This window comes from Phaenicophaeus curvirostris, chromosome 7 (assembly GCF_032191515.1).
Source record: "Phaenicophaeus curvirostris isolate KB17595 chromosome 7, BPBGC_Pcur_1.0, whole genome shotgun sequence".
Lineage (NCBI taxonomy): Eukaryota > Metazoa > Chordata > Aves > Cuculiformes > Cuculidae > Phaenicophaeus > Phaenicophaeus curvirostris.
Window position 1 is genome coordinate 21515204 of NC_091398.1, and position 13369 is coordinate 21528572.

General features: G+C 42.1%; 1 protein-coding gene across 2 annotated transcripts in view; it reads right to left on the reverse strand.

Moving 5' to 3' along the window:
• CERS6 (ceramide synthase 6) overlaps window positions 1–13369 on the reverse strand; it is a 117736-nt gene that overhangs the window by 71147 nt on the left and 33220 nt on the right. For both annotated transcript variants that reach the window (XM_069861164.1, XM_069861163.1), the window contains exons 2-3: window positions 12874–12979; window positions 10245–10375 (exon numbers count right to left, since the gene is read on the reverse strand). In XM_069861164.1, coding sequence (XP_069717265.1) covers window positions 10245–10375; window positions 12874–12979 — 237 coding nt within the window. The remainder of the gene's footprint in view (window positions 1–10244; window positions 10376–12873; window positions 12980–13369) is intronic.

A 13369-nucleotide genomic window follows, 5' to 3' on the forward strand; every position in this document is an offset into this window, starting at 1 on the left:
AACCTTGTTGGGCCCTCAGGAGAGGCACACCATGGAGTTGAAAGAAGTTTATTCTCACCGACCCTTTCATCGGACAGTTCAGCTTTCTATTGCATTGGGACAGCATGGCAACAACAGCAGAGCCAAAGCCCGTATTTTACTATTCAAAATAGAGAAACAGTGATAGGAAGAGTTAGAAAAAGAGTGTTAACACAGCCATAGGAGCAGCTGTTCAGCAGAGAAGCACTCATTCTCTCAGTGAGTGTTAATGCACACAGACCTCGCAGCATGAAGAGATGCACTTAAGAGTGCCACATAACACAACATGCCCTACTCCACCACATCACGTCCTCCCACCCTCCCACATCAGAAGGGGCCAGGTGGCTGCAGCAATTCCACCCCCTCCCCACACAAAATCTGAGCTTCCACATTGGATACAAGTGCTGCCCATGCCTCGCTGGTTTCTCTTCTGTCACTTGGATACACACATTCAAGAAACAGGACTCCAGCATCTTTGTGACCACCTCGTGATCCACAACAGAAAAATCTGACTGACAAGCACTCTGTGTTTTTATGCAGAGTGACCTTTAATACCAGTAAGTATAGTGTGCTGCCCTACAAAACTGCTGTACAACCAGCTGTCTGGACCAGGTCAGGGCAAACAGGAGGCCAAGGACACAAGAGGACAGGGAGGTTGCCTTTACTGCTCTCTAGAGCCGCAACAGTAGCCTGCGCTGCTGAACTTCAGCCCGAGTCAGCCTGTGCAAGTACGGACTGCACAAAAGCACATAACAAAATCATAAAAAGTTGTATAATTAAGCTACTTATCCAGCCTGGCTGCCAAATAAATGTAAATAGTCCAGAGTTTAATACAGATGCTCCAAGAAGCAAAGCTAGAGGCATAAAACCACAGCAAATCACACTGTGTCAGCTGGCTGTGATTGCCCAGACTCTGCATTCAGATGCACAAGTACTGAGGAAGCTGTGCATTGGAGAGGAGGTACATGCAAGATGTTTAGTCCTGATTCATCAGAGAGCAAGTGTTAGGACAGAATTAAAATTGCTGTCAGCAGCTGCACTGTGTTCTCACAACTTTAAAATTAGGACAGCTTGCCAGCTATTAACTTATTCATGTGTCCAGGGACTCAGGCTACAAATTGCTATATTTTATGTAACTCCAGACAACCAGTACTGTTTTACCCCCTTTCTCTTGGAGCAGGGAAGCTCTCAGTGAAGCAGCTCTGAATTATATCATACGAAAAAGTATATTCACGCTAAATTAAAAGCTTCATCAATACTCTTCTGCACTGACTTCACACGTGGCATATAAGAAGCATAAATTCAACTCAACCTACCCTGGCATCAGAAAAAGGAATCAATAATATAGAGAGCTACTGAGCGCTACTCTCATCAAACCCTGATGTAAAATAGAGAAGGATTTTCTGTCTTAGCTTTATATACCCAAACAGGGCTCAAGGGCTTTTTGAACTGCTTTAGTTTCATTGACAGGACTCTCAGTATAAATGACTCATTCTCTTTTACCTTCCGTTCAGGCCTTGCATTTAAGCACCTCTCTCTTCCTTTCCTGTGATGTTATTAGATATAATACCTAAAAAATCTGTACCCTCAGCAAGTTTGCAGATGACCAAGTTGAGTGGTGTAGTTGCCACACCGGAAGGATGGGATGTCATCTTGAGGGACCTGGACAAGCTGGAGAAGTGGGGCTGTGAGAACCTCATGAGGTTCAACAAGGCCAATTGCAAGGTCCTGCACCTGGGTTGGGGCAATACCCGTTTTCAGTACATGATGGGGGATGACATGACTGAGAGCTGCCCTGCAGAGAAGGACTTGGGGGCGCTGGTTGATGAGAAGCTCGACATGAACTGGCAATGCGTGCTCACAGCCCAGAAGGCCAACTGTATCCTGGGCTGCATCAAAAGAAGCGTGGACAGCAGGTCAAGGGAGTTAATTCCGCCCCTCTATTCCTCTCCTGTGAGACCTCATCTGGAGTATTGTGTCCTGTTCTGGAATCCTCAACATAAGAAGGAGAGGGAGCTGTTGGAACAGGTCCAGAGGAAGGCTACAAAGATGAACCGAGGGCTGGAGCACCTTCCCTATAATAGGTCCTCGACTGTATGAATCCCAGAGTCAAGATGCAACTCTTACAGTACTGTGATAAAATCACAGTATTTTACATGCTTAACTACAGATAAAAATTGCCAGATCATCTTTGCTACTCTCTAGACTTTACTTGCCACTTGCTAGATATTGTGACTCCTTTTTTGGCATCTGTGACTCACCTCAACTTCTCTACTACCTGCAGATATAATGAACTCTTCTTGTACTCCGTGAAGGTCACATCATCCCTGTTCTGAAACAATTTCATGGAATCCACATCCCACTGAAAACCTCTGTCCTCCCTCACCAACCTGCCTGTGGTGGGCTGATTCTGGCTGTATGCCCATCAAAGCTCTATCCCTCCCCTTTACAGACAGGAGGGCGAGAGAAAATATAACAAAAAGCTCTTGGTCCAAGACAAAGACAGGGAGATTATTCAGCAATAATGCCACAAACACCATTTGCTCACGTGGCTCTTCTCTTCCTTATCTCTGCAGCCCAGTTTCAACACGTGTGATACTTAAAAGGATTTAAGATTAGTCTTTACAACAGTTTTCTAAACAAACTGTGGATACAATCTCAGCACAACACTGAGTATTCTGGTTGCCCAAGAAAATAAAGCAACCTCTAATTGCGAATTATTGCTGAATTATTGCCTCACGAGAACAATGAACTCCAAGAAAGAACAAGAAAAAAAGAAAAACCTAATAACACAGAATTACATTAGCAAGGAAAACCTCTAACTTTTTATCAGCACACTAGTTAGGTGTGCAGTTTTCATTTCACCAAGCAGCAGGTGGAGTTACCAGTGCTTTAGATCTGAACAGAGCAGAGCAGCAGGAGATAGGTTATGCCTTTTATCTGTGAGTGAGTGAGTGAGTGAGTGAGTGAGTGAGTGAGTGAGTGAGAAGGAACAGCCATCCCTACCTCATGGAAAACAGCAGAGTTAAACAAAGGAGATTTGGTAATTCTATGGCCATTGAACAATAACTATCACACTCACTCCACAGTATGTAGCATGACATTACGGACTCATCCCCTTTTTCTCTTTTCTGCTTTTGAAATACAGACTACTCCAACATTGCATGTAGCACTGAGGCAGCTGAAAACCTGTACTAACAAAACAGAATTAAATGGATCCATAATACTATTTGCCACATATTTTTGCTTACATCTCAAAGACCATTGTACTGAGCAGTGTTTTAGAAGTTGACTTAAGGGGGCCTGAGGCTATTACAAATTCAGAGCTAGAAGCTTTTTGATGCCTATTTATTTTCTAGTGCTTTACTGCTACACACAAAAGAATTCATCAGACTGTGCTTTATGCGCTTTGTTAAGATTTGTATCAGCACAGTTCAGAATTTCAACAATCATGCAGCTGTTGCAATTTTCTTCCCTTATATTGTTAATTTTTCAGTACACTTTTGTAGAAGAAAATTACTCTGCTAGTCAAGAAAAGCAATGTGGCCAAGAAGTTGCAAACTGCCAGTAACATTTTCACACAAATGTGCACGATAAGCAAAAAAGAAAATAAATTCTGTATACATGTCTCTATCTATGCACATATACATTCACACACATATAAATACAGCTATATCTAGTTAAAATCTCCCCAAAAGCAACGCGCATAAACATGGCTTCAGTGCCTTAGGAAAAAGAATATGCTCTGCCTAGGAAACGAGATGGAGACTCTTCTCTCCTCTACATCCCCTAAAAGGCACCACACCTACAGCTACTTTAGTATCCAAGCTTCTTCCAGAGAAGAATAAGGGAGAAAAAAAAAATCTTTGGTTCCTCAGTCTGCAGATTTTCACATGCAGACTGTTGCATAAACTCAAAAAAACTCTCTTGGCCATATGTTTCTGCCAGCCACTCCTTGGAAACCATGTGAATATCTTTAATAAACAGCTTGCTTAAATGTACATAGCTGTAGGACAGACAATCACGAGCCTGATAACATTCCAAAGGCCCAGGCTAATAAGTCAGAGCATCACAGGTTCTCTCCCTTTGCTCCAGAAAACAAGAGAGGAGGACAGGATGCTTCCTCTTTCTGTACTATTCAGCCTTTGAGAAGAGCAGACATGCCTGCACACCAGCAGTGAGAGCAGCAGCACAATACACTGAAACCAGGTAGCATATAGAAGTTGTTTGGGAATCACTCCTGCACTGACATTCTGACGCTGTCAGACATTAATAAAGACATTCCTGGATCCTGTATTCTGTCTGGCAATCAGCAAAGTAATCATTCATGATCTTCCAAGAGTTACACCCTCCCAGTCATCTTCAGCATACCTTGAAGCCCTTTCCTCTCTATCTTATTCCATGCTTTGAATTCCCATTCCACTATATTCAGATGCAACATTCTTTCTTACAACATTTTTGGGAACTTATTTGTGGTCAGACACCTTTTTAAATTACTTTTTAAAGTACATTTCTGTGCTAGAACTATGCTCCAGCAGATCTGTTAGTGCATTTGATCAAATTTATATCACTAAATTGATATCTTTGCTACAAAGACGATCAGAGGGCTTGAAGCACCTCCCATATGAGAACAGGCTGAGAGAGTTGGGCTTATTCAGCCTGAAGAAAAGAAGGATCCGCGGAAATCTTATAGTGACATTTCAGTACCTGAAAGGGGCTACAAGAAAGCTTGGGAGGGACTTTTTACAAACGCTTGTAGTGATAGGACTAGGGCAATGGCTATAAACTGGAGAGGGGCAGATTTAGACTAGACATAAGGAAGAATTTCTTCACTATGAGGGGTTGAGGCACTGGCACAGGTTGCCCAGGGAAGCTGTGGCTGCCCCATCCCTGGAGGTGTTCAAGGCCAGGTTGCATGGCACCTTGGGTAACCAGGTCTGGTGGGGCATGTCCCTGCCATGGCAAGGGGGTTGCAATTACACAGTCTTTAAGGTCCCTTCCAACCAAAACTATTCTATGATTCTACCTATAAATAGATTGACAGTCCTCTAGAGAAATAATTTTTAGCCTTGGAAACACAGAAACCACATGGACTCCAGAAAAAAGTCCAAGTTAATTCTCGAACATTTTCTGTGTTTTCTCATGCACTGCATACTCAAAGTGCAGAGCATGAGGCCCTTGCCCTATTCTTCTTCAGGATAAAGTCTATCTTTCCTTGATGTTAGGCTGTGCCATAGAGATAGAGAGAAAGGAACAAAACCCACGAATGTGTGGCAGTAGAAAAGTCCACTTTGCACACTCAGTTCATCGCTTTTTCTTCTTTGTGCATCCTGGATCTTTCAAGTTGAGTAAAGGTGCAGAACCGCCTAAATTCCCATAAAAAGAAAGAAAACCTACGGACAGACTCTCCTTTGCAGTGCATATAGCAAGTTGAATAACTGAGTATTACAATCTGAGGTTATATTAAGTGGATTCCTTTCCTAGAGGCTACAAACACTCTGCTGTTAACTCCAAGTTTTATGTCTGAATCACCAAATCCTTGAGAAACAACCCATTAATTTGCTAGTAAAATAATCCTCAGCACCCCATTCAGTCAGACAGACAGTAGTAATACTGGATCATGAATCATCACCTGGTGAAATTATCTATTTCATATTTTATATAGGTACTTATCACCATCATATCTGAAATACTAAGCAGGTACGTGATGCCATTGAAGTCTCGCCATTAATGGTATTCACAGCTCCAACGATCAAACATCTTCTTTCTCAGACTGACACACAAATATTATGGGGTCATTTCTAGTTAAGGTCTCTGAAAAGTAATTTATTTTCACCACAATGTCATGGCACAAATAGTATCTATATATAAAAGATTTTAGCACTGGCTTTTTTATCATGAAACCACCATCTGCTGATGCCAGCTAAGGAATTATTCCATTTTGAAATAAAATCGTGTAGGTTTTGGAGTTTCTCTGCACTCTGTTTAGGACCAGAATTGAAGTTGCTTGAAAAGAAAAACAATGGAAGGGGTGGAGAAAGTGAGAAATCTGGGACAAGAATGTAATTAAGAATGTATTAAGTTACTATTCTAATCTGTTTGCGCCTGGATCTTGGATATCATTCATCCCAGCTAATCATGTTTATCATTGAGTTTCACTTTCAGCCTTCGTCCTATTGAAGCTCCTTGATCTTAGATAGTACCCACACTACTCATTTCGCAAGAAAGATAAGGCAGTCAGAAATGGCCTATGGTTCTTCTGGCACAGTTGCCTTCTCCCTTGCATCATGGAAGAGAAAGTCACTCTGGGCCCAAGGAACACTTCTTCTAGCAGTAAACTGAATCATTTCCATGTAAAAAGAACCGGAGCTCTTCTTGAGCAGTTCCACATTTGCTGTGGGTTCCATCACTTTTCTTTCCAAGTCACAGTCAATAAAATTGCCAGTAAAACTGGAGTCTTCTCTGGAAGGACAACAGCCACTCAACATTTGAAGGTGTTAGGCGGGGATCATTGTCACTTGGCTTGCTCTGTGCCTGCTTCCTACAGAGGGGCACGCTTCTTCTCTGTCAGGGCTACAAAACTCTCCACTGGCACTTCAGTTACTTGGAGCTCTCCCCTTACCGCGCCTGTCATGGGAACATATGCTTTATGCAGCCTGGAACTCCAAAGTACCTGCCTCACATGGTCTCTTCATCCAAAAATAGCCACCCCATTAATTCAATAGCTATGAAAAGGCTACAGACCTCATACAGAGGATTTCTTTGCTCCAAACATACTGAAGTGAAGCAGCACGCTCAGTGCCCTGATGGACAGATTTAACTAGACAACCGTTCAACACCTGTACTGAGTGGGAAAACAATATCCCTGTCTTCCCTTTGCTGTTCTGACTGCCTACCAACAACTCCATCCAGCATGTGTGACAGGATGGCTGGTGACACGCACTGCACACTGGAAATGCTGTAAGGGCAATGCACGCATGGTTGGTTGGTTGGTTAACACCACATTCTCACTGCAGCACATAAGGAGACAGAGAGGCAACTCCCACTGCACCTTCTGGAAACCAAGAGCAGACAGAACCTGAACAATTCACCTATTATTTTTACACCACCCTGCTTCTTTTGGGACAAGTATTATCATTGCTATTATGTACACATGTTGCAGTAACACTCAATGGCGTTCTCTAAATGAAGCTGGCACTTAATTCTGTTGGTCTAGTTAATGACATTCATCACAGCTTGATCTTACTTCCAGTTTGCTTTCAGCTCTTTTCTGCACACTTTTTCCACAACGTTACGATGCAAAAGAGCAAGTTCAACACCCTGCATTTCTCTGGCACATTCAGGTTTCCTCTACCTCTAGGTCAGCCCTGATTTGCTGGCACTAATGCAGGGAGTGAAGTCTTTGGCCTCAGATACAGCAACAGCCAAACTTACTGCTCAGATATGCTAGCTCTAATAGTAATTGAATTTTAAGTTCTTTTCCAAGATTCCATGACCTTTCCTACAAGTCAAGCAGAGAAGTACATACAGTATCAGCTACAACACTTGTAGAAAATAAGTTGTTCTTCACTGATATAAAAAATTAATAACTCTAAGACCACCAGCTGCTGGCAACAGGATGACTAGGTTCATCCATAATCTCACCCTGCCTGGCTTTATTAAATATTCAGTAGAGTGGATTTTAGCTGTACCAAGGAAAGATGTTGGGCATCCTGACAATTAAGTTCCTCTGTTTATTAAAGAGTAATCATCTTTAGAAAATTTATCTTTCTTATTCTAAAATAAAAAAAGAACTCCAGTTCTCTGAGTGAGATAAAATCTGTGCTTAACTCTTCCACTTCCTGGTTGGAAGTGTCGATCTGCTGGAGGGTAGAGAAGCTCTGCAAAGGGATCTGGACAGGCTGGACCGCTGGGCTGAGTCCAACGGCACGAGGTTTAACAAGGCCAAATGCCGGGTCCTGCACTTGGGGCACAACAACCCTGTGCAGTGCTACAGACTAGGAGAAGTCTGGCTAGAAAGCTGCCTGGAGGAGAAAGACCTGGGGGTGTTGGTTGACAGCCGACTGAACATGAGCCAGCAGTGTGCCCAGGTGGCCAAGAAGGCCAATGGCATCTTGGCTTGGATCAGAAATGGTGTGACCAGCAGGTCCAGGGAGGTTATTCTCCCTCTGTACTCGGCACTGGTGAGACCGCTTCTTGAATCCTGTGTTCAGTTCTGGGCCCCTCACCACAAGAAGGATGTTGAGGCTCTGGAGCGAGTCCAGAGAAGAGCAACAAAGCTGGTGAAGGGGATGGAGAACAGGCCTTATGAGGAGCGGCTGAGAGAGCTGGGGTTGTTTAGCCTGGAGAAGAGGAGGCTGAGGGGTGACCTCATTGCTCTCTCCAACTACCTGAAAGGAGGTTGTAGAGAGGAGGGTGCTGGCCTCTTCTTCCAAGTGACAGGGGACAGGACAAGAGGGAATGGCCTCAAGCTCCGCCAGGCGAGGTTTAGGCTGGACGTTAGGAAAAAATTCTTTACAGAAAGGGTCATTGGGCACTGGAACAGGCTGCCCAGGGAGGTGATTGAGTCCCCTTCCCTGGAGGTGTTTAAGGCACGGGTGGACGAGGTGCTGAGGGATATGGTTTAGTGTTTGATAGGAACGGTTGGACTCGATGATCTGGTGGGTCTCTTCCAACCTGGTTATTCTGTGATTCTGTGATTCTTCTAACTACTCAGTCCTTAGTTGAAAGTAAGAATCAGTTGCTACTGGAATAACATTTCATCTATGTTTTAGCTCTAGCAAAAAATGCCTTAATAGATTATTTATTCTGGATCATATTATGAACCTTCCTGTATATCTCCACAGGAAGATACATTTTAAGGAAAACACTTAAGAAACCTACAAAATGAAAAAAAGACACATGCATGCATCCCTCCCTTTCTGGCTGGTCTGCAGTGTTTTTATGATTTCTTTACTACCTAACACTTCTTTCCCAGCTAACAAAAAGTCTAACTAGAATTTTAAGCCAGTAATAATACAACTACAAACCTTTTAGAAGGGCCTATCACGACAGGACAAGGCGTAATGGTTTTAAACGAAAAGAAGGTAGATTTAGATTAAATACAAGGAAGAAATTTTTACAGTGAGGGTGGTGAATCACTGCCCAAGGAGGTGGTAGATGCCTCATCCCTGGAAACATTGAAGGTCAAGGTTGGACGGGGCTCTGAGCAACTTTATCTCTTGAACATGTCCCTGTTCACTGCAGGGGGCTTGGACTAAAATACCTTCACGGTCCCTTCCAACCCAAACCATTCTATGTTTCTACTTGGCCAACAGGGTGCAAGTCAATACTTGTTTATGATCTCAGCAATATCTGCCAAGTCTCTTGATCTGGAGCATGTAAAATTCGCCTTAAATGCATGATCTTTCACATCAAAGGAAAAACATCCAGCAATGCTAGAGGGCAGAGTCTTGGAATGAATGAGTCTTTCTTTAAGTATCAAATTCATAACAAAACACAAAGAACAATGTCTATCAGTCCTCTTTTAAGAAAAACATGTGAATACTTTAAGTAGATTTAATTTTCTATGCTCTTTCAACACCAATTAAGTATTGATATTATAAACCCAGCTGGCATGGAAATGTAACTCAGACATTAAAAACAATGGAATTTAATTAGAAAAACTACCTTTACTTAGATAATCAGTTTGAAGAGCAGGTGAGTGCAAGGAAAGATTCCTTAGAAGTAAACCAAGGCAGGTGAGAGTACCTTCCTAAAGAAAGCACAGATGCCTTTAGCTTCTTAGAGTTCAGTACACCCACGAAAATGAGTTAGTAAAGGGGACAAGCCTGGCATAAGAACACACAAAAAAGGGGTTTAAAACCCCAACTGGCTTTTATATTTACTCCTCCATATCAGGACCTCTGTCAGGTTGTATAGCTAAGTGTTGTGCTGTAGAGACAACTTCCCAGACTAAGACCAGGCAATTTGTCGCAAAGCGTCAGGCCAGCACCCTGACTGTACAGAATTAAAACCACCTGATTTCTCAAAGCTTTTCATCATTGAAAATACATGAAAAGTACAATTTTACTCCTTCAGGAGAAAGACTGTTTTCATCATTTAAGAGTTTAGATTCTATTAATTTGTATTTCTACCTGTCTTCAGGAACACCCATAAAGAACAAAGGGGAAAACTGATGAGGACACAGGCTCAACAAGACTCAAGAAGAGAACACGTATCCTTACATGCTCTCACAGAACTTTCTAAGAGTGCTGGGCTTTTCCTGGTTGCGTCTTTGTCGAAACCAACGTTGAATGCTGCGCACATCCCAGTCCAGCTGCTTGGAGAGGCCCTCCAGCCTCTTCTCATCTGGATGCTACAGAACAGAGAAGGATAAAAATTATTTCTTTGCCCAACTGTACCAAATCTACATTAAATTTAGAACCACTATAATTGTCTCTCAATGTCTTAAGAGGCTGCCTGTCAGACACATGAATACATAGAAATAAAATTACTCTCACAAAAACCACTGCTGGCAGATCCACATCAAAATAGGTTTACAGTGACTATTATTGATCTAGAAGGACATATGCTGTAATACATCAGGCAGGTTATTACAAATAAGAAACTTAAATGAGACAATGGGATAGAAACTTGCTTAAAACTTGGGAAGTGAGGATAAGTAAGGATAAAACAAGCAGCAGGGTTTACAAACACCCCTTGCCTGCCACGTGCTATGTCTGTTTCATCCTCCTGCATCAGGATCTTTGTCCTATCAGATGCTGTAGCAGTGAAGATTGACTGACATGGAAAGAAGATATATCCCATGTTTACGTTAAAAAATGAGGTCATTAAACAAAGTGACAACTTCAAGAGGAAAATCACCTTGACAACAGGGAGACATAACTTTTCTTTTCTGCAAAATTAGCTACACACAATTATCATCCAAAGCAGCAAATGTCGAATTCTCATTTCATAAGAGCAGCTGCAAACCAGTGCAGAGGTAGGGCAAAAGAAAATGAGTCTGTCCTTAATTTGACTACTATATAGAGAAAAGCAGTGAAGGCTATATTTCCAATTATGCAGTCATTCTACACATACAGTATTGCATGAGGATTATTTATAGATTTCTCTTGATCACAATCTTTTTTAAAGAAACAGAAAAAGCTTTTAGACAATCTGTTTTCTGTAGCTATAGATTTCTGCAAGCCAGTTATATAAATTAAATAAGATTCAAAAGCTACCATGTTAAAGACCTTTTTAAAATGTTGCAAGAGGTAAAATAGCAAAGCTCTCATCAGGTTCAAGTTTTACTTTTCAGCCTCCAGGAAAAGACAGGAAAGGAAGGGAAGGGAAAGGATGAGACAAATGAAGGGAAAAGTATTGGCTAATAAGCTCAAAAAAACCCCAAAACAAAACCCAAACAAACAAAAAAGCAAACACAAACCCTCACCCTCAACTACTTTTAGTCAACCAAGGTAGCCATTAGTTTTACAATGGAAAGTTACAAAAAGCTCTTCTCTGTAACTTCAGAAAATTGAAATGACTGATGCAGCTCTTGGGAGCTTGACTTGAGAGAACTGCTGCCCATGACTCAAAAAAGGCAGCTATCTAAATTGGACAGTTTCTTTGAGAGCAGCTACCAGACAGCTATACCAAACTCTTGCAGGATTCTTTCCTTTGGGGCTCTTCCCTCTGTACACTGGGTGCTGGGAGCTGTGTGTGCCAGCTCCTCCCATGACTGACAGACAACAGTTAGATCACCTCACGCACTCAGGCCCTGTGTTGGACTAGCAGATGCTGTAAGGAAAAATAAATAAATAAGAAAAAAACCATTCCTGCTCCAGCTGAATGAGAGCCCACGTGCTGCAGCTTTTAGAAACAAGGTATGTGGAATAGACTCCCTGAAAACAGGACAAGCACACCAAGGGCCATGGTGATCTCAGGATAGGGTGGGATACACAAGCAAGAAAGATCCATGGCATATTCACCATCCCTGTCACTGAACCCAATTTTGCCCTCTATGACTCTAATTATCTCTGAAGTTTAGGCTGATGCCTTTGCCGTCGCATGCCCAGCTGCAGCCTGGAGCTGAGACGGGACTGGGAAATTGCAGAGAATTCATCCTTCAGGCCTCCACTGGCCTTTCTGCTACAAAGCGGCTGACCACTGTGGTCTTCAGGAGATGCTAAAAGACATCTGCTCACTGCTACGGGAAAGCTCAGGATGCTTCAAAAGGATGACACAGAGGTTTAGTCAAGATACTACACAGTGAGAGCTGTAGAGACACAGATATAAGTGATGGGGGAAATCTTTTTTTTTTCTACAAAAAAAGTCTGCAAGCTCTAAAACATTATTCAGTCAGTTCCCTCAATTTTCTAGCTTCTCCCTCCCCCCCATCTTCAAAGGACACTTATCACAACATAAACAGCTGGGACATCAGGAAGCCACCAGCACCCTGCACCCAGGCAGCTCCCCTAGAAGGAGTAGCTTTAAAGTGTAATGGAAAACACAGTAAGGCCAATCTTACTAGCTCACAATTCACTCTTTTTTTAAAAACAAAAAAAACAAACACACACACACGAAGATTTTATGGAAATTTCTAAAAGGTAAGAAACAAAAAATGTAGGTGGCCATATGGCACACTCAAAGTGTTTCTGTAACAACTTTTGATTAAAATCTTACAGGAGACATCACGAAGGGATGCACAACTGCTCAAGCTGGCATGCTGATGACAACCTTGACATGTGCATGTTCTGATTTTAACTGTAAAAACACAGCACTGCACATAGCAGTTAGCTTTGTTTTGTTCCGACACAGTTTATAGTGGTATATTCCACTTTATATGCCAAATATTTTAGTTAAATACTCTACCTTTGTAATAGCTGTGAAAACCTTTTCCAGGATAGCATTAGGTTGAGCTTTCTGCGGTCCATTGGCTTGGACTTTAAGGCCTAAGGCACATGGTTTAGCAATGAACCTGTGAGAAACAGAAGAGTGAAAAAAGAAAACAAGTTAAATCCTTGAGTTATTTATTTCATCACTGTTATCAATCAATGACATGTAGTAAATGTGCAAACATTACATCTCTTTCAAAAAAAAAAAAAAAGCTTAGCCGTACAGCTCAAAAGCAAGCCCATACAGGTGATTACATTGCAAAATAAGTAACATCACTTTGAAGGATGAAAGGAACTCCGTGGAACACTTGAAACAGGATTTTCTTTCATGTTGTGAAAGGAAAGGATAGAACAAAAGCATGAGAGTAATGCCTCCTAGAGAAGCACCAACTAACAAAAAAAGCAGGACAGCTTGCAGAGATGAGGAGCACGTAATATTCTCCTCCAAATGGAGCTTTTGTCATAGATCAGTT